We start from the raw sequence: 24,840 nt of genomic DNA, 5'->3' as shown, positions 1-24,840 counted from the left end.
GGAGGTTACAAATTGAACAGTTTATTTTTTCTTTAACAAACTCTTACAGCTCTCTCCCTGGAGCCCCACTCCATCCACAAACTGGAAGGAAGGAAGGAAGGAAGGAAGGAGGGGAGCAAGCCGACAAGCAGAGACCACCCGAGGCCCCGGCCGCTCACCGTGGACACCATGCAGCACCTCGACCCCTGCCTGTCGTGGTAGGTGATGCCCAGCAAGGCCGCCGGCTTCTCAGAAGCAAGGCTTTTCAGTTAGAACATTAATGTTTTATTACAGTGGAATGAAGGGGCACACCAAGGAGCCCTGTCAGTTACGGGAAAAGGGACAGAAGAGCCTCTACACAGAGGGGCAGTCAGGGAGCTTACACTTTGGCCTCGTCACTGCCCGCCAGGTGCGTCTGGAGAGTCTGGACCCCACGTGCGCGTCTCCTGAGACAGAGTTAGTGTTTGAGGCCAGAAGCACTCGCCAAAGCCCAACTTCTTAAAACACGACTGCTTCAATACAAATTAGTACGTAATTCGCGAGCCAACAATTTCAGACGCACACACAGAGACCAGAGTTTCTAGTGGTGGTGTTGACACTGTTTGGAAGGAGGGAGGACAGAGGAAGGAAGGGCAGGGCATTCGTGCCACTCAGCGGCAAGCTCTGCGGAAGAGCAGCACGGGCGCAGCAACGTTCACGCAATTCCTTAGGCCGGTGGTGCAGGCGGAGGCCTAGCCCACGCGTCATTTCCTTTCCATCCCTTACATTTAAGAGCTATTTTAATATCATCAGTGGTAAAAAGGCTGATGAAACACTGTGAAATCAAGAAGATAACCATCCCTAGCAAGAGAGTCGCTATAAAGCATCACTGAGGTATAAGAAAGTAAAGAATTTGTTTTTCCTGCTTCTGACTGAGTTAGCTTGAGAAAGTGAGTCACCCCAGTGTCCAAAATCACTCAGCTCAGTAACACAGACGCGACGTAGCTGTCATAAATACCACTTACATCTTTTAAATGGGAGAGCCAGCTATGCCGCATTAAGAAGACTCTTGGTTCACATTTTCTTTTTCCCATTTTAATCGAGGCTCCTCAGGACTGCCCCCTCAGCCCTTCCCAGGCTTGTCGGCCACGACCCTGCCTCCCCGTCAGGCTCCCAGAAGGAGGCGGCCCCGGCGAGAATGTTCTGACCACAGACAGCGCGGGTCGGACGCCAGCTCATGCTGCCCCCTCCCCAGCGGCACCCGACCTCAGAGGATGCCCCGTCGGTCTCATCCCGGAAAGAGAGGTAACTAACGCTTCAGAACCACTTCTAACTCAGACCAAAGGGGAAACGTGCCGTTTGGGGACCAGAAAACAGACTCCTGTTTATGTCACAGCGTGAGCCTGGCCAGCCCATCGCTGTGAGCCGAGCTGTCAGAGCCTGGGCGGCCACAGATACCTGAACAGCGTGAGAGAGAGAGAGTGGGGCAGGTGTACTTTAGAGACAGGTGTGTAGGGATGAGCCACGTGGCACGTCACCCATGCCTGCAGTTAATGCAAAACTAGTCAATTTTTGTATAAAGATGGTGGCGGGGCTCAAGTGTTGGCGCGAGGGTGTCGGCTGGTTGGCACCTGTGGTGCAGCCAGGTCCGTGCCAGCCTGGGGGGACGCGCCACGGAGCGGGTGACAAGCGCCCTCTTCGCTCATGACAAAGCAGGGCTCTGAGTCCGTGTCCACACCGGGCAGAAACCAGGAAACGGGCCAGGACCTGCAGCAGGAGTGTAGGCCCTGTGCTATCTGAAGCTCCCGACGTGGATGGAGAGAGAAGCTTCTGGTCCACGGGGGCGGGGAGGCATCTCTGCACCAGAGGGGACGTCGCTGCTCCGCACACGAAGGGCTTCCTGGCTGCGGGGACACAGAGGCCGTCACGGGGTCACATCCCAGACGCCAAGGGGCCCACCAGGTCGAGGAGTGACTCCACATCTCATTCCAACTTTCAGGGTCAAGTCAGGGCGGGCCGCAGAGACGCACGGTGGCAGTTTGGGCAGCTATTCCGCACTGCTCCCTCAGGGGCCTCGGAGTACCCCTCCCCGGGGCGCATTCCCACGCCCTCCCCGCAGAGGGGTCCAGCCTCGGGGCTTTTCCCAGCGGCTGAGGGAAGGTGTCTCAGAGCAGTGCAGTCTTTCCTGCTTCACCTTCCCAATCCAAGCGTGACCTTCACAGATGCTCACGTCTGAAACGCCCAGCTCCGCACATGGTTACAGGGTCACACACCTGGGGGACACCGCCTCCACCCCAGCCCTCGCTTCCCTGTCCTGCATGCCAGGCGGAGGGCATGTCTTCTTGCTGCCGTCACAACGCCTGACACTTGGTACCCAAGCTGTGGAAGGTGGGAGGAGAGGAAGGCTGAGGTGAGCAGGGGCTGGGCCAGGCAGGCAGCCTGGTTCAAAGGCTACTGCCAAGAGGAGAGGCCACCAAGCCAGAAGCAATGAGGACGGGGACAGGACACAAGACCTCAGGAGACTGGAAGTGGGGACAGATCAGGACGACCACCCACACCCCTGGTGTGGCCTGCGAGGGGTGACTATGCAGACCACGGTGGTGGGAGCCAGGCCCAGGCACGTGGAGGTTGAAGTATCAGCACTGGTGGAAGGTTCCAGTAGATTCTGATAGGTGTCTGTGGTCTGGAGGCCAGGAGAGAGCTGGGCTGTGTACAGAAGAGGAAGGAGCGAGCCCACCCAAGGTGACGACTCGGGCAGAGCAGAGCGAGGAAGATGGATGGGGAGGGAGCTCCCTCCAAGGGGAGGGTTGGCTGGGTGAGCAACCTGGCTGGCTGCCTGGAGGGGACAGACGGGGTGGAGAGTGACGGAGGTGACAGCAGGAGGACACAGCTGCAGCAGGGTCAGGAAGCGCGAACCCTAGACAAGCCAGGGCAGGTGTCTGAAGGAAGAGACCCAGGGATGGGGGAGGCCGACTGCAGGAACAGGGCCCCGGCAGAGGGAGAACGAGACCCGGAGCTCGGGGAGGGGCCTCCTCCTCGCAGTGAGCTGCGCCCAGGTTCCTCCTGCACGGTCCCCAGGAAGCCACTCTAGGGGTGATGGAGAGAAGGTGGGCAAGCGCAGGCAGGGAGGAGGGCTCTGCTGTTTCTTTCCATGCCTCAGTCAGGAGCTTTCCAGCGAGAGCAGGCGCGCCAGCGCCTGGAGGTCGCGGTGGAATCTGTCACGTAGGTGAGGACCCTAACTTACCGCTTCTTTCTCCCCAGAGCAAACGCTTTCTGTTTTTCTCTTCCAATGTCATCTCTGACTGTACTGAAATCATCATCATCTTCAACCAGGAGATTCTGCATTTCAAAATAATTAATGAGCAATGTTTTCAGACATCTTTTTAGTCTACGTTTTTTTTGCGTTATGCGGGCCTCTCACTGTTGTGGCCTCTCCCATTGCGGAGCACAGGCTCCGGACACGCAGGCTCAGCGGCCATGACTCACGGGCCCAGCCGCTCCGCGGCATGTGGGATCTTCCCGGACCGGGGCGCGAACCCGTGTCCCCTGCATCAGCAGGCGGACTCTCAACCACTGCGCCACCAGGGAAGCCCAATCTTACAACCTTTTTAACTCTCTTAAACAGAGCTGATGGTTTGACTGTAGAAAAACTAAGAACAGTTTTGTATTTTCCTTTTAGAATTCTTTTACCTTTCAATTTTTGTTTATTTATTTGCTTTTCTTCGTTGGGCGGAAGGTCATATTACATTGGTCCCATTCTTTAGTACAATGTTGAACAGAAGTGGTGATTAAGGGAATACTTATTCCTTAATATAAATAATTTAATATTAATAAATTATTAATTCTTAAATTAAGGATTTAAATCATTCACCCTTAATACAAAAAATGTTATTATATGACAACAAAGTAGGTTTGTCCAAGGAATGCAAGGATGGCTCGGTGTTGCGAACATGTTTATGTAATAACACTACATTACCACATTGAAGAAGAAAAACGATATAGCTAATTAAACAGATGCAGAAAAAGCACAGAATAAAATTTAACATTTAAAAAAATTTAATATTTAAAAATCCAGGGCTTCCCTGGTGGCGCAGTGGCTGAGAGTCCACCTGCCGATGCAGGGGACGTGGGTTTGTGCCCCGGTCCAGGAAGATCCCACATGCCGCGGAGCAGCTAGGCCCGTGAGCCATGGCCGCTGGGCCTGCGCGTCCGGAGCCTGTGCTCCGCGATGGGAGAGGCCACAACAGTGAGAGGCCCGCGTACCGCAAAAAAAAAAAATAATCCAGTGCTCATTCATGATTTAAAAAAAAGAACTTAGAGTAAACTAAGAATGGAAGGAAATGTCTTAACCTAATACAGGTACCTACATAAAGCCTACAGCAACACACTTAGTGATAAAACTTCACAGCATTTTCATTCAAGTCAGACCCAAAATTAAGCTTTTGGTATTGAGGTTCTACTGGCCTCATAAAATGAGTTCTCTGGGGGCTTCCCTAGTGGTGCAGTGGTTAAGAACCCGCCTGACAATGCAGGGGACACGGTTCGATCCCTGGTCCAGGAAGATCCCATATGCCGCAAAGCTTAAGCCCGTGTGCCACAACTACTGAGGCTGCGCTCTAGAGCCCGTGAATAAAATTTATTTATTTATTTATTTAAAAATGAGTTGTCTGCTTTCCCTCTTTTTTCCCCCCGCTATTTGAAACAATTTATATTAAATGGGATTATCTATGCCTTGAAGATTTGATAAAACTTGTCTATAAAATCATTTGATTCTGGTGTTTTGTCAAAGTGCTAAGTTTACTGTTAAAAACGTACCTTAATGCCAATAGTATCTCCATCTTTCAAGTGATAAGGCGCCCCCTGCAAATTATCTTGCTTTTTCTTCTTTTTCCTCTTGGTAATTTGCTGGTTCTACAGAAAAATTAAGTATCTTGAATAAAGAAAACTCAATCTCAAATTCTTACTAAATTCCCTGTCTGTGGAAAACTGCAGTTAATTATTCACTATGCCAGTGAGGCCCGATTTCCCTGAGGGAGCCCCACAGCTTTACCCAGCTAGGTACTGGAAGCCACTCAAACTTTTCAGGAAGGTATTTGGCAATTTCAATTTTCTCCACAGGAAGAGAATAGAAATCGGCCACTCGGTGCCTCAGGGAGCCGGCCGTCCAGCCTCGGGCAGTGTCCCACACCAAGTCCACGGGCAAGGCATATGCCCTCTTGCCAGGGAGGCGCATCTGTGTCCTCAGCAGCACATGCTGGGGGCTGCATCAGAAAACAGTCACGTCAGATTTACAACAAAATGGGAAACACGCAATAACCACATAGCTTCTCCTCTGACTCTTCTGAGTTTTTTTATAAGGAGAGATTTTCCTTAAACCCTGAATGCTAGTGGGAAACCTTTACTTTGATTTCCTTCAGTCCTGACCCAGAATGGAGGTGAGCTCCCATTCTGAGTCCACAGCAGGGTCCCTGGGGAGGCAGCAGGCAAGGCTGAAGGCAGAGGAAGAAGTTCCTCAGTGGGGCATGCAGGGAAGAGGACTGGAGACAGAGCTGAAAGGGCCGGCAGGGCTATCCCGGTGATGAAGGGGAAGAGGGGTTTCCCGCTATGGCGACTTCCTAGGAAACACTGATTTCAGAACCAGAATCTGTGAAGCTGGCAGAAAACTTAGCCAGGGAGAAGAAACGGAGGGCTCAGAGTTAGGGAGAGAAGATGATGGGTGTAGTTGTAAGAGCAAAGGAAACCTTTGCAGGAGATGAGCACAGATACGAGGTCCTTGAAGGAAGAGAAAGAGGAGAAACATTCAGAAAGGTTGGAAAGAAATTTAGACGTATGGAGACTGTTTTAGATAGGATGTGAAATAAAAGCTACAGATAAGAACTGGAAGGTGGAGAGGAGAAATGAAAACTTTAAGGATGGTGAGACAATGAACGATTTTAATGCTGTATTTCTATTATACTAGTGTTTTTATCAAAAGAAAGGGTAACACAATTGGAGGAAACAGGCAACGCAGGGAGAGCGAGGGCCCAGTGAATTAGGAGATTGGACTGAAAGCGGGGGACTGTGGTCAAGAAGGAATTTTTGAGAGGGTGTAGGTGTTGCTGAGGTCAGTGAGCAGAGCTGAGGTCCCAGAGCATACAAACTGTGGTCAGTGTAGATGCAGGAGCTGCCAAGGAGGTGACAGAGTCTGGGTGAAGACCACGAGGAGCCAGGGTCCTCGCTGAGCGGGGGCAAGAGTGCTCCGGAGGTCAGTCAAGGACAGAAGCGGGGAAGGGGGCTGAGGAAGTGCATAGCATGGTCTTCAAAAGGACACTGCTCACGACAAACATGACAGAGGGTCCGTTTATATTATGTAATATAATCTATATTATAGAAAGCTCACACAAATTAGACTTTTTTCTAAGACCCCAAATAAAACAGGGAAAATATATGAAACAATTCACTCACTCACAAAATACAAATGGTTTACAAGCCTTTCAACAAACACCCTAATCTTACTAGATGAGACAAGATAACCATTTTTCATTTATCAATTTAGCAAACATTTAAACAATGACAACATTCAATGATGGTTTGATGGTGAGGTGAAATAAATACTTAGAAACACAGCTTGTGGAAACATAATGGTATAACTTACCTGGAAAGGAATTTAACAAATAAGAGGTTTAAAATGTCCATACCATTTGATCCAGAAATTCCCCTCCAGGAAACTACTCCTAGTAATACAATTTGCATTAAGAATGCATTTTTATAAAACAGTGGGATAAAATGAAGGTCACACGGTTGAAAGAGTAGAGTTGTTACACAACAGGAGGACAACAAGAATCATCGTGTCACATCAGGTAAAAGAATCTTAATATTTGGTGTTACTGACAAAAATGTCTTATAAAAGAATGTCCTATAATGAAAAAAAGAATAGGTAGGTTTGAACGTGGACAACTTTGGGGTGCTTCTTTATTCCATAAATAATTACTGACTATGACAAAGGCACTGTCCTAGGTATTGGGGAGGCAGCAGTGACCAAAAAATGAAGTGCTTGCCCTCACAAAACTTACAATCTAGTAGTGGGAGATGGATAATAATTGATAATTCAATAAGTGTATGTCAGGTGATATTAGGATGAAAAAAGTAGGACAAGGGGCAGCATGTCAGGTGTTACTATCAATTGGTTTGACAACAGACTGTCTGCAGGCACTGGTAAGAGCTTGGGATGAGCATCTTGCTTATACTTCAAGATCATTATGGGTTCAACATGCATTGGGACTTACTGAAAAATTCTGTTTTTATGGAAAAATGAGTTCTAAGATCTAGACACCAGACATACAAACACATTTCTAGAACACAATCTGTTTTAAGTTGCCAGACTCCTTAGAAGCAGTGAAAAAAACACTTAAAAAATGTAACACCTTAATCAATAGTAAAACTATCCATTGGGATCAGACAAGTGTATAATTTTGTATGTGTAGTAGGACATCTTACCCCAGGTTTTCTTCTTTCTGAAGGGGCTCTAAGCAGATCTCAGTTCTCTGTCCCAATTTATATTCCCTGATAACAAATGAAACAAAATAATATTGAATGACATATCACTTAATTTTTTCAAAGTTTTTTTCTTAACCAATTTCAAGTATTCTTAAGTGAAATATTATACCATATAAGAACACTCAAAATTTAAGAGACTACCATGAACACTTATACACCAAAAAACTGGACAATGCAGAAGAAATGGATAAATTCCTAGAAACATACAACTTACCAAGACTGAATCATAAAGAAACAGAAATTCTGAACAGACTAATTATGAGTAAGAAGATTGAACTGGGGGCTTCCCTGGTGGCACAGTGGTTAAGAATCCACCTGCCAATGCGGGGGACACGGGTTCAAGCCCTGGTCCGGGAAGATCCCACATGCTGCGGAGCAACTAAGCCCGTGAGCCACAACTACTGAGCCTGCGCTCTAGAGACTGCAAGCCACAATTACTGAGCCCACGTGCTGCAACTACTGAAGCCTGCGCACCTAGAGCCTGTGCTCTGCAACGAGAAGCCACCGCAATGAGAAGCCCGCACGCTGCAACGAAGAGTAGCCCCCACTCGCCGCAACTAGAGAAAGCCTGCGCACAGCAACAAAGACGCAACGCAACCAAAAATAAATAAATAAAATAAATTTATTAAGGAAAAAAAAAGATTGAATCAGTAATCAAAAACCTCCTAACAAAAAAAAGTTGAGGACCAGATGGCTTTACTGATGTATTCTACCAAAAGCAGAATTAATACCAATCTTTCCCAAACTCTTCCAAAAAAAAAAAACAGAACAGGAGGGAACACTTCCAAACTCATTTTATGAGGCCAGCATTACCTTGATATCAAAACCAGACAAGGACACTATAAGATAAGAAAATTAAAGGCCAATATCCTTGATGAACATAAATGCAAAAATTCTCAAAGAAATATTAGCAAACCAAATTCAACAGTACGTTAAAAGGATCATACACCATGATCAAGTGGGATTTCTGCAAGGGATGCAAAGATGGTTGAACATTCGCAAATCAATTGGTGTGATACAACCACGTTAACAGAATGAAGGAAGAAAATCATATGATCGTCTCAACAGATGCAGAAAAAGCATTTGACATTCTTTCATGTTAAAAATTCTCAACAAACTGGATATAGAGGGAATGTACCTCAACGCAATAAAGGCCATATATGAAAAGCCCATGGCTAGTATCATACTCAATGGTGAAAAGCTGAAATCTTTTCCTCTGAGATCAGGAATAAGACAAGGATGCCCACTCTTGCCACTCATATGCAACACATTGGTGGAAGTACTAGTCAGAGCAATTAGACAAGAAGAAAAAATAAAAGGCATCCAGACTGGAAAGGATGAAGTAAAGTTGTCTCCATCTGCAGATTACATGATGATATTTATAAAAAACTCTAAAGACTCCACCAAAAATCTGTTAAAACTAATAAATGAATTCAGTAAAGTTGTGGGATACAAAATCAATATATAAATATCAGCTGCATTTTATATACCGACAGTAAATTATCAGAAAGAGAAATTAAGAAAACAATCCCATTTCCAACAGCATCAAAAAGAATAAACTACTTCGGAATAAATTTAACCAAAGAGGTAAAAAATCTGTATACTGAAAACTGTAAGACACTAATGAAAGAAACTGAAGATTCAAATAAATGGAAAGCTATTCCATCGTCATGGATTGGGAGAACATTGTTAAAATGTCCATACTACCCAAAACAATCTACAAATTCAGTGCAATCCTTATCAAAATATCAAAAGCATTTTTCAATTAGAAACAGAAAAAACAGTTCTAAAATTGGTATAGACCCACAAAAGACCCTGAATAGCCAAAGCAATCTTTTCTTAAGAAAGAAGAACAGGGCTTCCCTCGTGGCGCAGTGGTTAAGAATCCGCCTGCCCATGGACATATATACACTACCAAACGTTAAGGTAGATAGCTAGTGGGAAGCAGCCACATAGCACAGGGAGATCAGCTTGGTGCTTTGTGACTGCCTGGAGGGGTGGGATAGGGAGGGTGGGAGGGAGACGCAAGAGGGAAGAGATACGGGAACATATGTATATGTATAAACTGACTTACTTTGTTATAAAGCAGAAACTAACACACCATCGTGAAGCAATTATACTCCAATAAAGATGTAAAAAAACCCAAAAAGAATCCGCCTGCCAATGCAAGGGACACGGGTTTGAGCCCTGGTCTGGGAAGATCCCACGTGCCGCAGAGCAACTAAGCCCGTGCGCCACAACTACTGAGCCTGCGCTCTACAGCCCATGAGTCACAACTACTGAAGCCTGCGCACCTAGAGCCTGTGCTCTGCAACAAGAGAAGCCACCTCAATGAAAAGCCCGCGCACCGCAACGAAGAGTAGCCCCCGCTCGCCGCAACTAGAGAAAGCCCGCGTGAAGCAACAGACCCAGCGCAGCCAAAAAATAAATAAAAATAAATTAAAACAAAAAAAAAGAAGAAGAAAGCTGATGGCATCATGCTCCCTCATTTCAAACTATACTATAAAGCTATAGTAAAACGGTATAGTACCGGCATAAACACAGACACATACATCAGTGGAACCCAAAAGAGGGACTTCCCTGGTGGTCCAGTGGTTAAGACTCCTCACTCACTTCCACTGCAGGGGGCATGGGTTCGATCCCTGGTCAGGGAACTAACATCCCACATGCCACACAGCATGGCCAAAGGAAAAAAAAAGAACACAATAGAGAGCCCAGAAATAAACGCATGCATATATCGTCAATTAATTTATGACACAGGAGCCAAGAACACACAATGAGGAATAGAGTCTCTTCAATAAGTGGTGCTGGGGGGAACTGGACAGTCTCATGCAAAGGAATGAAACTAGACCCCTATCTTACACCTTATGCAAAAATCAACTTAAAATAGATTAAAAGATTTGAACGTTAAGACCTGAAATTGTAAAACTCCTAGAAGAAGACAGAGGAGTAAGCTCCTTGACATCAGCCTTGGCAATGATTTTCTGGATTTGACACCAAAAGCAAAAGCAATAAAAGCAAAAATAAACAAGTGGGACTACATCAAAATAAAAAGCTTCTGCACAGCAAAAGAAACCATCAACAAAATGAAAAGGCAACCTATGAAGCAGCAGAAAGTATTTGCAAATCTAAGGAGTTAATATTCAAAGTATATAGAGGGCTTCCCTGGTGGCGCAGTGGTTGAGAGTCCACCTGCCAATGCAGGGGACACGGGTTCGTGCCCCAGACCGGGAAGATCCCACATGCCACGGAGCGGCTGGGCCCGTGAGCCATGGCCGCTGAGCCTGCGCGTCCGGAGCCTGTGCTCCGCAACGGGAGAGGCCACAACAGTGAGAGGCCCGCGTACCGCAAAAAAAAACAACAAAAAACAAAATATATAGAGAACTCATACAACTCAATAGCAAAAAGCAAACCATCTGATTTAAAAATGGCAGAGGGCGTGAACAGACTTTTTTTTTTTTAAAGAAGACATACTAATGGCCAACAGGTACATGAAAAGGTACTCAACATCATTAATCATCAGGGAAATGCAAATTGAAACCACAATGAGGTATCATCTCACACCTGTTAGAATGCTTATCATCAAAAAGACAAGAGATAGCAAGTGTTTTTGAGGATGTGGAGGAAAGGGAGCCCTTGTTCAATGCTGGTGGGAATGTAAATTGGTTCAGCCACTATGGAAAAACAGTATGGAGGTTACTCAAAAAATTAAAAATAGAACTACCATATGATCCAGCAATCCCACTTCTGGGTACCTCACCAAAGGAAATGAAAACAGGATCTCAAAGAGATTATCTGCACTCCCATATTCGTTGCAGCATTATGCACAGTAGGCAAGATATGGAAAAACCTAGTGTCTGTTAACCAATGAATGGATAAAGATGTGGTATATGTATGTATGTGTACACACACTCACACACACACAAAGGAATATCATTCAGTCATAAGAAAGAAGGACATCCTGTTGTTTGAGACAACATGGATGGACACTGAGGGCATTATGCTAAGTGAGATAAGACAACTGCTGTACGATATCACTTATATGTGGAATCTAAAAAAGCTGAACTAATAGAAACAGGGACTAGAATGGTGGTTACCAGGGACTGGGACTGGCTGAAAAGGGGAGATGTTGGTCAAAGGGTACATACTTCCAGTTATAAACTATAATCAACATGCTGTACATGACATCCCCAGAACATATTCATCTTATAACACTGAATTATATACTTGAAAGTTGCTAATAAGAAAGTAGATCTTAAATGTTCTCACAAAAAGGAAATGGCGATTATATGATGTGATGGAGGCTGTTCGCTAATGCTACGGTGGTAATCATTCTGCATTATACGTCTGTCAAATCAATAGGTTGTACACCTTAAATTTATACAGTGTTATATGGCAATTATATCTCAATAAAGCTGGGGGGAAAAAACAATCAAAATTTTGTTCACAGTCTCTGGACCATAGTAAAAACAGATGAAACTACATTTATACTTAATATGAGACACTGAAGTTGTCTCAGAGTTTAATTTATGATAAAAAGTATCATCAACATGACAAATGTGGAATGACCTAGAACGGGCTGTTGTGGAGTGTTCACTGAGAACCCTACCTGAGCCGCTGATAGTGGACTCGTAAGAGCCTGCCGGGGCGCCTACTTTCCACCGTCCAGGCTCTAAGGAAGGCGGGCGATGGGATGGAAAACTCCGAGAAGGAGGGCAAGGTCATGGCCTAGAAAAGAAACAGACATTGGAAAAAGCACTCTTAAAAACAGACTGCTTTAGGAAAAAGAAATGAAGCGCTACACAATGACATTTAAGGGAAAGAGTATCTTAGGTAATGATAATATCTACCCAAAAAATCCACAGGAATATCGTTTAAATGAAATTAACCCTGAGTAATTTTTGCATTCCTCTCTACTGAAATCAGCCTGAGAGATTTTTCTGTTTCTAAATCTGAGCCAAAAGCTCCTTTTCAATGATTATGTTTTAGAAAATGAAACTTTACAATTAATTTCCATATGACTATATAACTCAAGAGCAGAGGCCTCTCTAATAAAAGCAAGGACTCATCTTCAACTTCCATCTGTGCTCATATAATTCAACAAAGTTTCCTCTGCCATGGAAATAACTTCTGATTTTGAAATATTTCAGAATCTCTGGATCCAAACGCTAGGCCCAAACCGCTGGACTAATTCTGTAGGGGTGGATAACTATTTATATACTTAGGCTGTAGTATATAAAATGGCCAATATTCATCCGTTTTAAATCTAGAAACAGCAATTTTGTATCTTTTAATCTAATATAAGAAAAAAAGTCTCTTTCTACTTGTTCTTTTTAGAATAAGACCATTTGTTTTTTTGTGGAAGGTATTTCAGATATTGAGGACACACAGAAGTCAATCAATGACTGATATTCACCTTACATGCACCTACACTGTTTCCTTTAAGAGCAAGAAGGGATGTTCATTTTAATCCCATGAGAATAAGATGCTTCTTAAGCATTGTGTGTTGTATTCAACCCGGCCTTTCCATTTGGACAGAACACTGTGTCTGTGAGTATTAATGTCCAGGAAAACAATACATTATCTAGTTTAACATAAAGCTGATATTCTGACCTCCTGGGCAACTGACCACACAGCTTTTACTAACAACATTTAACACATGAATCACAATGACACAAAAACAATGTAAATAAAGGAGTAAAGTGAATGCTTTACAAATGTTCCAACAAATGTTTCCCTAAAAAATCAAAATAAACATAAGCTGCAAGTCACTGAGGAGATTTCAAATGAAAGCACAGCATGCCTGTCAGAGAGGGGATAAATGAAAGCCACAGGCAACTGGCAGAAGCAAACCCAGGGAGCTGTCTGAGCAATACGTGTGTGTGGCCTGTTGGGTACTCACCACTGAACATGGCATATGACACATGCCCTATCAGAACAGACTGTAATTGAGGGAAGAGGAAATAGAAGAATATATTAATATCTCACTGGAAGCAGCCAGATCCCCAGTAAGGTACGCGCTGCAGGAGGAAGGCTGACCTGAGACTTCAGCTCCCCCAACGTAGCATCTTCTGAGATTTCCACGTCTCCCAAGTAGCGGAGGGAAACTTCTGCATGCGCGTCACTGGGAGCATCTACAAAGGACAGAGCAAGATGTTTGACAGGAGCTTTAGACGTACTTAGCTCTGATTTCTGAAATACAGGCCACGTTTTGATACTGCAGACGGGCTTAGTACAATTCCATCCAAGCAACTCAGAATCTGAATTCCTCGGGTCAGCCCCTCAGGACTTCACGGGGAGGAAGCAGGGCCCAGTAGATGGGCAGCCAGGGAGCACGCTGTGGGCACAGCACCAGGTCTTCTCACTAGAATGGCTTTGAGGAATTTTACACTTGGGCTGTCTACCTGGAATGCTCTTTCCCACACCCTCTCCTTCCTCAAAGAGGACTCTGCTGGTTGGATACTCTGCCCTGCTCTCATCTTTTATTTAACCTGTTTCTCTCTCATAACACTTGTCCCAACTTGTTACTCTTTTGTCTGTCTGTTTTCTTATTTGTGTGTATACATGTGTTTTTTTACATATATATATTTTAACCTAACCTGTCTCCCCTACAGAATATGATTTTCAAGAGAGAACAGGTCATCTATCTTGTTTGTCTCTCCAGTGCCAGGAATGGTGGGTGCCACACAATAAATGTCCAATAAATGTTTACTGACTGAAAGAATTCTTGACAATAAGAAGGCCTTTCTACATTAGTTTTAAAAAGGGGAAAACAAAATGCTCTCATATAAAACTCTGGATATAAAAGTTGATAACTAAATTTGAAATCAGTAATTTGACTCATTTTTGCTTTAGTTAAATGTCTTTGCTTACTGCTGGGCATACTGCTAATACGTAATAGGAAATTAATTAAGTAAATTAAGTAAAAAAGCTCTCTTCATGAGTGGTTCTTCTTGTGTCTAAGGATGCTGTAAGCTGGTACTACCTGAAAGACACTTTTAGGACATTCTCAGAAATAAAAATATTTGCCGTATGTTGTGATACAGAAGGACTACCAAAAAAATGAACTGTTTTCTTTACTTTCATGGAGAAACACACCGCTTTTTAAGTTGTAACTATTATTCTATCACAAAATCATTTTTAGAATTGTTTAACATGTCTAATATAACTCAAACAAAAAATAACTTAATGCCAATTTCATAGCTAATTCAACATGAAGTATTTTATTGCTCTATACATATAATCCTAACTTCAAAAAGTAAGGAGATCATTTATGTTAGTTTCAGTACTGAATTTTGAAAGATAAAAAGAAATGTAAGTATATAATACTTCAAGGCATTAAAAAAGCTAGATAATTAAGCATGATAAAAGGAAAAAAATATAAGAACTTGGTCCTACTAAAAATATATTCTCTTTATCTACAGTTACAAAGGAGATTAACTTGTGTCTTCTTATAATGAAGTGGAAACCCACTTTTTACAATGGCAATTCAAACTCCCTGCCTTTGCTCATCATGACGTGTGTGCTGAATTCTGCCTGTGGAGAAGAAACTTAGACAGAGTGAAACAATGTTTATACCCTGTCTGTGAGTCTTCTCAGAAGTCAGTGAGCTGGAACCCCCTTGAAGGAGCTCCTGGGTGGCGGCAGCAGAAAGAACAGGAGCTGCGTGGGGTCCGGACTCCAACCCTGCCTCTCCGCCCCTTGGGGCTGCAGTGAAGACGCTGGAAGCGACTAAAGCATCAATGTCTTAGTCTGTTACAATAACTGGGGCCGCTATTCCTACTGCCATGAGGCACTTGAGAGGTGATATTATATAACAATTCCTTGAAAAAATGTAATATATTGCTATAATAATAATGATAATAAAAATAACAGATGGCAAATGAAAGGTAAAGCCAAAAAAAAAAAAGATGGTATTTTATAGAGGTTACAAACCACTGTATAAAAATAGGATAGTATTATTATTATACTATGAATTATGGAATAGATTTTGATTTTCAACCTTATATTTTAAAAATACGTATTTCAGTTGCCTCTCAGCAGAAGCAATCATTTTACTTTTCTTTATGACACACTGGCTGCTATAATTCTGTTGTGTTCTCACCTTGGATGGAATTAGCTCTCCAGACCCCGCCTTGAGAAAAGGTACAGTTAGTCTGGTCCTGATGACTCTTCCAGTGATGCAATGGACCCCGTGGCTGGTACCACCAGATGGGCACCTTCAGGAAACCCTGAGGAATGGAGATTTCCAACTGTTGTGATGCACACAGATTAAGTCAACTTCTACTTCCACAGAAAGAAACTTTTTTTTTTGGCCATGCCAAGCATCTTGTGGGATCTTAGTTCCCTGACCAGGGATAGAACCTGTGCCCTCGGCAGTGAAAGCAAGGAGTCCTAACCACTGGACCACCAGGGAATTCCCAGAAAGAAACATCTTGATATAGAATATGTTCCTGAATTTATTTTTCCTTAAGATGTATGTATTAACTGTCATGTATTATACTTGCTTACTGTTTTTACAATCAAAGTTTAAAATCATAAAAGTCAGTCTTTAGGATGACTGGGACCAATGTTCTATATCTTCTTTTTTTTTAAATTTCGTTGCACTGGGTCTTAGTTTTGGCTCGTTGGCTCCTTAGTTGTGGCTCCACGGCTCCTTAGTTGTGGCATGCAAACTCTTAGCTGCAGCATGCATGTGGGATCTAGTTCCCTGACCAGGGATCAAACCCGGGCCCCCTGCACTGGGAGCACGGAGTCTTATTCACTGTATCACCAGGGAAGTTCCTGTTCTATATCTTAGTAGCTACAGTAAGTGAAAAGTATAAACAAACTAACAAAACATTTGACAGAACAAACTATATAAATGTTTTCAGGCATTGTAAGAGCACCATAGCACAATGCACCAGTTACATGCAGTTTTTATTTAAAAAAGTTTCTAAAGGAACTTTATAGAGATCCAACAACCTATTGATCTAAGGTGCATTCCTATATACCAACTACATGAAATAAACTCAACTCCTTAAACACATTCTGTAATTTCAGTTTTATTAATTTAACTGGTTCTTCCCCACCCCTTTTTTGAGTGGGTAAAGAACTTGAACAGATTTACTCAATGAAAGATCAGTTGCTATTACAGTGCGCAATTTCCAACAACAGAAGATGAGAATGTGAAAAAAAAACATGTAAAGTATTTTAAATATGTATTTCAGGAAATGCATATTAAAATGAGAATATTTTTCTGTTTATCAAATTGGTGAAGATTAATACTCAACTTCCATGCAGTAAATATATAAATGTAAATCAGAGGAAAAACTCCCATTTTTTTTCACCTGTCAAAAACCAGAAAGTCTAATAATATTCTACAGTGGTGAAACTGAAAGTAAACCTGAGCTCCTATATGTTGGTTCCAGGAGTAGGAACTGCTGCAAAGTCTCTGGATGGTGATTTGGTGCTGTCAAAATTTTAAATGCCCAAGCCCTCTGACCCAGCCATTCCATGGTTAGGATTTTACCTTCTGATATACTAGCCCATGCATACAAAGATATTCACTGTAAATTGTTTATGGTAGCAAAAACCATGAAACAACCTCAAGGTCCCTCTTCAGAAGACTAGTTATATTACGGTAGGCCATAACTTTTTTGACAAAGCGATTTCAATTCTAGGAATATCCTGTAGATACATATGTGCAAAATGGCAAATAAATGATATTTTTGGCAGTGTTATTTGTATCGACAAAAGACTGGATACAACCTAAATATTCTTTGAAAAGAGATTGGTTAAAAAATAAATCACGGTACCTCCATATACGTCAAATGGAACGAGATAACTTCATGGGTACTGATGTGGCATGTATATGGGGGTAATGAAAAAAGCTAGGTGCAGAATAGGGTGTCAAGCTTATAATCATTTGTGTAAATAAAAATATGTATATACACATACATACGTGTGTGTGTGCATTAAATTTAATAAGCACGTGCCTCTGGAAGGATACAGAGGAAGCTGGCTGCCTGTGGAGGGAGGACCCCAAGTGGCAGGGGGACAGGAGGGATGGGGGATACTTTTCCTGGCCCAGCTTTTTATACACTTTGAATTTTGTATCATGAATATTATCAATTCAAAAATTAACTTTAAAGAGCACAGTGTAAAATACAACAGAATTCTATGAAGTCATGAAAAAGAATAAGGTAGGTCTGTATGTGCTGATGTGAGATCCTCAAGCTATATTAAATGAATAAAAACAAACAAAAAACGAAAGGTATAAAACAGTGCATAGAATATGACCCCCTTTATGTAAACTTTGAAAAGGATACACACATATTTACACTCAGCATACAAACAGGCATAATTTTTTTCTTGGAAGGATACACAAGGAAAAATAAGTTTACTGTGGCTCTTTCTGGAGAGAAAGATATGGGAGAAACTTCTGTTTATCATTTTATAGGCTTCTACACTGTCTGAGTTTTCTAATCATAAGCAAATGATTATCTGAATGCTGGAATTCTGGGTCATTTTCATCTTTACATGTGTCCACATTAAAACAAAAACAAACTAATAAGTAATGGCTTTTCCAAGTGGTAATACACAGTGTCTATGGAAGAGCAGTGGTGTGAGCCCTCTCACAGACACACATTAGGACTGTAAACTTGGTACGACTCTTTGGGAAAACAATTTGGCTTGTTAATTCCATCTTTAGAATTGTCTTAAGAAGGATTTATATTTATTACTGTTTATAAGAACAAAAAATTTTAAACAAGCTAAAATCCAAACAACAGGGATATAGGTGAATAAAACTGTGGTAAGTCATATATTGGATATAATGATTGTTTCTGGATTTTATGGTCAGGTTAAAAAGTAAAATATAAAAAGTAGGAAATAAAATTGTACATACAATTTGACTTTATAGGAAGAAAATATATAAAGATGTAAAATATGGTAGCTGTCTGATTGGTAGGATTTTGGGTAAGTACTCTATTCTCTTTATGATTGTATTTCCCCAGTTTCACACAATGAGAACATATCATCCTTGCAATCATAAAACAGTAACTGTTATTTACAAAATGTCTATTCAGGAGCAAAATCTTACCAGAGGAGGAAGTTTTCCTTCAATTAAAAGCAAAGTGTCTCCAGAAGAGAGCATAAGCTCTTTCAGTGCTGCATCCTGGGAATACAGAAAGTGAAAATCTTTTTTGTCACTTATGACTTCTGAAAGGAAGAAAGAGACCATTCGATCTTTTTAAAAAAACCCTATGCCTCTATTACCCTTTCAAGAAATAAGTAAATGAATAACGAAGCAGATATTGAAGAGATAGAAATAAGCTAAAACCATAAAAAAGTATATCATTATGTATTAAAACTGTATAATTATGAACTGTAAAAGATTAAAGGAAGGGAGATGGATGAGGTAAGAAATGACAGATTAATCTACAGAAGATAAAATTTTAGTTAAGCCCAAAAGATGGGCTGGATTTGGGAAAGCCAGAGGAAACAAGAAGGAATTTCTCAGGGAAAGAAGAACACGGCAAAGTCCAGGTTAAGTCAAGAGTCAGTATGACTTGTGCTGGGGAAGAGCTAAGAGACCAGATTAACTAGAATGGGAGGTATCTGCTGGAGAGTAACGGAAAGAAAACTGGGTTGGAGAGGTGGTCACAGGTCAAAGGGATGCGGAACAGAAGAAAAAGAGTTTTCAGTTGCTTTAAAAAAGCCACTCAAGATTTCTGCGAAGGGGTTTTTAAAGATCAATCTAAGCTGCCACACTTGTGACATACTGAAGTGGGGAACACATGGGCTCAGGAAACCATTTGTAGTAAATTAGGTAAGAGGCAAAAAACCACAAAAAAACAGGGCTTGAACCAGGAGGCCGGCAGTGGGAATGGTCAAGAAGGAGTGGAAAAACTGATTGAAGGCTGAGACCAAATATGACGGATGTAAGGTAAGTAGCGTAAGCCACATTTCAGGCGGAAAAGGATCAGGATGGGAAAGACAAGAAGCAAATCTGGGAAGCGGAGCTAGTTCTGAGGGTAATGAGTTTGCTTTTAGATGAACTGTTTGATACTGATTCGGGAATTAATAAGAGGAGAAAATAAGGAAACCATTTGACTAGATACACTCTTTTGACATCCAAACTGTATATCCTGAAGATTCTTTGAGGTTCACTTTTTACTCCAGGCAGTCAAATTCCTGGCCAGGACCCAAGAGGAGCCTCTCTGTATTGTCCCTGACTGTTACACAGCAAGGACTGTTTCCCGGAAGGCCCTGCTTTAGATCAACCTCTGTTGATGTTCAATGCCAGTGTCTCACTGAACAGAAAGCAGGCGGATAAAGATTGGGGGAAAGGGGAGTGAGCACAATTGTGTAAGCTTTCTCACAAAGCTTTATTCTGGCTGTACTTCTGAGGCCATGGATTTGGACTGTGAGGTTTGATGCTACTTGGAGCAACAATAAGATGATTAACCAACATGAAAAGATGCTCACATCACTAATTATCAGAGAAATGCAAATCAAAACTGCAGTGAGGTATCACCTCACACCAGTCAGAATGGCCATCATCAAAAAGTCTGTAAGTAATAAATAGTAGAGGGACTTCCCTGGTGGCACTGTGGTTAAGAATCTGCCTGCCAATGCAGGGGACACAGGTTCAATCCCTGGTCCGGGAAGATCCCACATGCCGCGGAGCAACTAAGCCCATGCGCCACAACTACTGAGCCTGCGCTCTAGAGCCCGTGAGCCACAACTACTGAGCCTGAGTGCCACAACTACTGAAGCCCACATGCCTCGAGCCTGTGCTCTGCAACAAGAGAAGCCACTGCAATGAGAAGCCTGCACACTACAATGAAGAGCAGCCCCCGCTCGCTGCAACTAGAGAAAGCCTGTGCATCAATAAAGACCCAATGCAGCCAAAAATAAATAAATAAATTTATTAAAAAAATAAAAAATAATAAATGCTGGAGAGGGTGTAGAGAAAAGGGAACCCTCTTGCACTGTTGGTGGGAATGTAGATTGGTGCAGCCACTATGGAGAACACTATGGAGGTTCCTTAAAAAACTAAAAATAGAGCTACCATATGATCCAGTGGTCCCACTCCTGGGCATATAACTGGAGAAAACGCTAATTTGAAAACATACATACACCACAATGTTCACAGTGGCACGATATACAACAGCCAAGACATGGAAACAACCTCAATGTCCACTGACAGATGAATAGATAAAGAAGATGTGATATATATATACAGTGGAATATTACTCAACCATTTAAAAAAAAGAAATAATGCCATTTGCAGTAACACAGATGGACCTAGAGATTGTCATACTAAGTGAAGTAAGTCAAAGAAAGACAAATATCATATATCACTTACATGTGGAATCTAAAAAAATGATACAAATGAACTTATTTACAAAACAGAAACAGACTCACAGACATAGAAACAAACTTATTTACCAAAGGGGAAAGGGGGGGAGGGATAAATCAGGAGTTTGGGATTAACATATACACACCACTATATATAAAAGAGATAACCAATAAGGACCTACTGTACAGCACAGGAAACTATACTCAATATCTTATAATAATCTATAATGGAAAAGAATCTAAAATAGAATATATACATTTAACTGAATCTGTGCTGTACACCTGAAACTAACACAACATTGTAAATCAACTACACTTCAATAAAAATTTTTTAAAATAAGATTAACCAGATTCCAAACACCCTGTGATAACACTGCTCCTAAGTCTACCCTAAGAGTCTGGGCCGGATTTAGAGATGCAGTTTGAATCAGAGCCTAAGTGACTGATTGGTAAGATGAATTCTGCCATCATTAACTTACAGAGAAACTCTCAGATTAACATATTCAGGTTTCAAAATTCAGAGTGTATCTTCAAATTCTTTCACTGGTACAAATGTCTTTTGTTCTCTGTAGTTCTCTGCCTGTTAATGAAGAACTACTACTAGAGACATATTCTCTTATCAAAAGAGGGCTCAATACAGATGTTAGATATGTTCCCACTTAGCTGAAACTTCCCCTCTGACTCTGTGAAAAAACTGCAGTAAGGAAAAAGTAGACCCCCATATGGATTTGTATATCCTAAAAAAAAAGTAAAGCTTTCTCTAGAATTTATTCACATGAGTAGGGTGGTGTCCTTATGAAAATACAAAATAAGCACAATCACTTTACAAATGAAATGTACAGAAATAATCTTACTTCTTCCCATAAAGCTTCCCCAGCTTCATAGCACCAATCCATTTTCCGTAAATGCCATGCGTCTCCTACGAAGGAATCAAAATCAGATGAAAAAGAATTCAGAATAATATGTTTTAAGAGTTTGTCAGGAATGACCCTTCTGGATAAATGAATATCAAATGGGATATCATCTAATAAGTATTAACTAATTTTTTTTTGCGGTACACGGGCCTCTCACTGCTGTGGCCTCTCCCGTTGCGGAGCACAGGCTCCGGACGTGCAGGCTCAGCGGCCATGGCTCACGGGCCCAGCCGCTCCGCGGCATGTGGGATCTTCCCGGACTGAGGCACGAACCCGCGTCCCCTGCATCGGCAGGCGGACTCTCAACCACTGTGCCACCAGGGAAGCCCAGTATTAACTAATTTTTAAAGTAAATTATCTCTTCCAGGGCCTGAAAAAAATTAAGTCATTGCCCCAACTTGGTTAATTTTCTCTCTATTCCACCAAGAACTGTATACTTGCAAATAAAAATAAGACTTGGTACTAGTATGCAACATCTACTTACACCTTTATTATTTACAAGTACACAAGCGCATCCACATCACACTTTAAGCATAGACAGATGTACATACATAAGCACAGAATCCCTCCTAAAATCATGAAATTGAGTTTTATTTCACTGTCTTGGACGAAAACACACGCTAACATCGCTCAGCAACTGATACCATGTACGGCAAACCTGTCCTATCTAGTCAGCAGCGATCTAACGAAAGCGTGTCCTTTCGGCACAGTGCTTCAATGTAGTTGGTACAAATGAACATTTACGAAGGTTAATCAGATTTCAGTTTTTCAGCATGCTTGCTACATACTCACGACATGGGGAGAGAACTTTTTTCGGGGAGAGGGAACCGAGCAAAAGTTGAAAATCCTGATGGTTAAAAAACTAGCAATGTTTTTTAACAGTCAACTCCCCCCACCCACCGAAAGAAGCTACAGACGAGCAAAGAAACACAGACCTCACATTTATCCTGCACAGGCCACAGGTTTTGAATCCCAATACTGTTCTTTGTAGACCCTCTTTTGTCATCGGTTCTAGTTTTAAATGCAGTAAGATTTATATCGATATTTAACTTAATCTAAGTTTGTTTAAAAAAAGAAAGTAAGTTAAGAGTGAACACCATTACTTCATAGCAGAGCATGGTAGAAAGAAATCAGAGTTCTGAAATCAGAGCCACTTAGCTACTTGCTCTGGAACACTGGGTAAGCCATTTAACCATTTTCAGCATCTGGAAAGTGGGAACGGGGGATGATCCCTGCATGGGAGGACTACTGTCGAGATGACCTGAGGCATCGCACAGAAACTCCTAGAAGTTGAGCAAGTGAACGTCCCTGCCAGATAACGGAGCCCCATGCTTCCACTCTGGTGGAGAGAATGGCAAGCACTCACTCTGATGAAAGCAGTGTGGTGCTTCCTCAAGCTTGCTCCGTGGGTCCACCTGGGTAGCCACTTCAGGACACCCTGGGTTTACTTTTTTCATTCATATTACATTCCCTAATCTATATACAGAAATACTGGCCTGAAACACAATGCATTGAAATTCTGAATCCATGAGGTTAAAAAAAGAAATTCAGCAAAAGATCTAGGAAATTCCAGAGGGTCTGTATCTTAACTGTATCTCTTTTGTACCTTTCTTGTTCCCTATCTAGGCTCTCTTTCCTTAGAATTAGGCTAACCTCCAACTAGTTTTCTTTTAGCCTGCAAAAAAGAAACAGGAGAATTATGTACGTATACAAATGTAAAGCATAACTGACAACCCCGGAGAAAAAGGAAGTTTGAGAAGTTTTCATTAGGCTTATAGAAAATGTATTATAAGTAAAGGATGTGGATAAACTTACGTATCATCATGGTCTGTAACTTACCTGATAGGCCAGATTTCTCCAGCATTACCTTTAAACACTGTAAGAAAAAAACAACTATGTTCATTAGTTGTTCTATATCTGAGTTACAGTATTGTGAGAAACACTCTTTTTTGACCCTGGGCCTATCTGAGTCTGATTATATTTAGTAATTCTCAAATAGATAAAGATACACACGATGCAGTGATTAAGTAAGCGCTTCTTAAGGGCTACGTGGCGCCGACTCAGCAGGGAAAACCAGTTTCCAGTGTTCGCAACCAGGTCTATCTAAAAGTTCATCCACTTCCAGGACTGCGGTATGATTCCCTTCTTATGAGGACTAACAGTGTATTTTTGACCAGATGTGATTAATTAGGCTGATTTCACAGAACTCTGACTCCTAGAGAAGGAGATTAGCTTTTATTTATCATCTAAGAAACAACTGGTCACACGTCAACTCATGAGGGAAGAACGATGCATACTGTGAGCTCATGGCACAATTCAATAAACGAGACACGATTAATAGACGTTTAAACAAAACAAAAATAGTCACAAAAAAACTCCCAACTTCTTGAGGGGAAAAACATTCTTAAATAACTTTCGGGCCAAGGAGTATGTAAAATTTCCTTTGTACTGTAACAGAGCAGAGGGAGCAGCACACAGGATGGTCACTGCTGCCCTGCTTGGATCAGGAGAAAAACGGCCAACAATCCAGACATCCCTGCATTAACAGGGCAACATTTAAATGAACTATGAGAGGTCTTAAAACAATTAAAAGGATAAAAGAGATTTATATTCACTGGTCTTAAAAGATCTTTAAAATATTTTAGTGAAACAAAGTTCTGGGATCCCATTTATGATTTTAAAGAAAACCATACAAGTCAAGCTCTTATTTCTACACGTACATACATACCCACACATTGGTACACACACGGCAAAGGTACAGAAGGATACACTCTACTGATGTGGATAAGATTATACTGTCCAATGACAACAGTGACTTCTGGGGAAGCGACAAGGATAGGGTGGTGACCAAGGGGGATTTTTAGTCCCCCCAAAGTTTAAAAAATAAGACTAAATCCACAATCACTTGTCTGATTAAAAATAAAAGAGACTCTAGAATTAAAGATTGTTTAGAAAATGATGACAATGACAACAGAGTATGTTAAAATAGGGAATGGGGGCTTCCCTGGTGGCTCAGTGGTTCAGAATCCGCCTGCCCATGCAGGGGACATGGGTTCGAGCCCTGGTCCGGGAAGATCCCACATGC

At 42.0% G+C, this 24,840-nt stretch overlaps 1 protein-coding gene across 17 annotated transcripts in view; it reads right to left on the bottom strand.

The window, feature by feature from the left end:
- Positions 1 to 24,840, bottom strand: part of USP40 (ubiquitin specific peptidase 40) — a 91,047-nt gene continuing 66,207 nt past the window's right edge. For 10 of the 17 annotated variants that reach the window (XM_060301708.1, XM_030868130.2, XM_060301709.1 and 7 more), the window contains 11 exons: positions 23,595 to 23,631; positions 21,696 to 21,760; positions 18,578 to 18,652; positions 15,599 to 15,725; positions 13,483 to 13,628; positions 12,104 to 12,222; positions 7,435 to 7,500; positions 5,009 to 5,219; positions 4,774 to 4,869; positions 3,203 to 3,297; positions 1 to 1,862 (listed from right to left, as the gene is read on the bottom strand). In XM_060301708.1, the coding sequence (XP_060157691.1) occupies positions 1,751 to 1,862; positions 3,203 to 3,297; positions 4,774 to 4,869; positions 5,009 to 5,219; positions 7,435 to 7,500; positions 12,104 to 12,222; positions 13,483 to 13,628; positions 15,599 to 15,725; positions 18,578 to 18,652; positions 21,696 to 21,760; positions 23,595 to 23,631 (1,149 nt within the window). In that variant the 3' untranslated portion in view covers positions 1 to 1,750. The other 7 variants (XM_030868218.2, XM_060301714.1, XM_060301720.1 and 4 more) reach the window with 6 other exon arrangements.

This window comes from Globicephala melas, chromosome 7 (genome assembly GCF_963455315.2).
Source record: "Globicephala melas chromosome 7, mGloMel1.2, whole genome shotgun sequence".
Lineage (NCBI taxonomy): Eukaryota > Metazoa > Chordata > Mammalia > Artiodactyla > Delphinidae > Globicephala > Globicephala melas.
The sequence above is the reverse complement of the archived record's forward strand: the minus strand, read 5'-3'. Positions and strand labels throughout refer to the sequence as shown.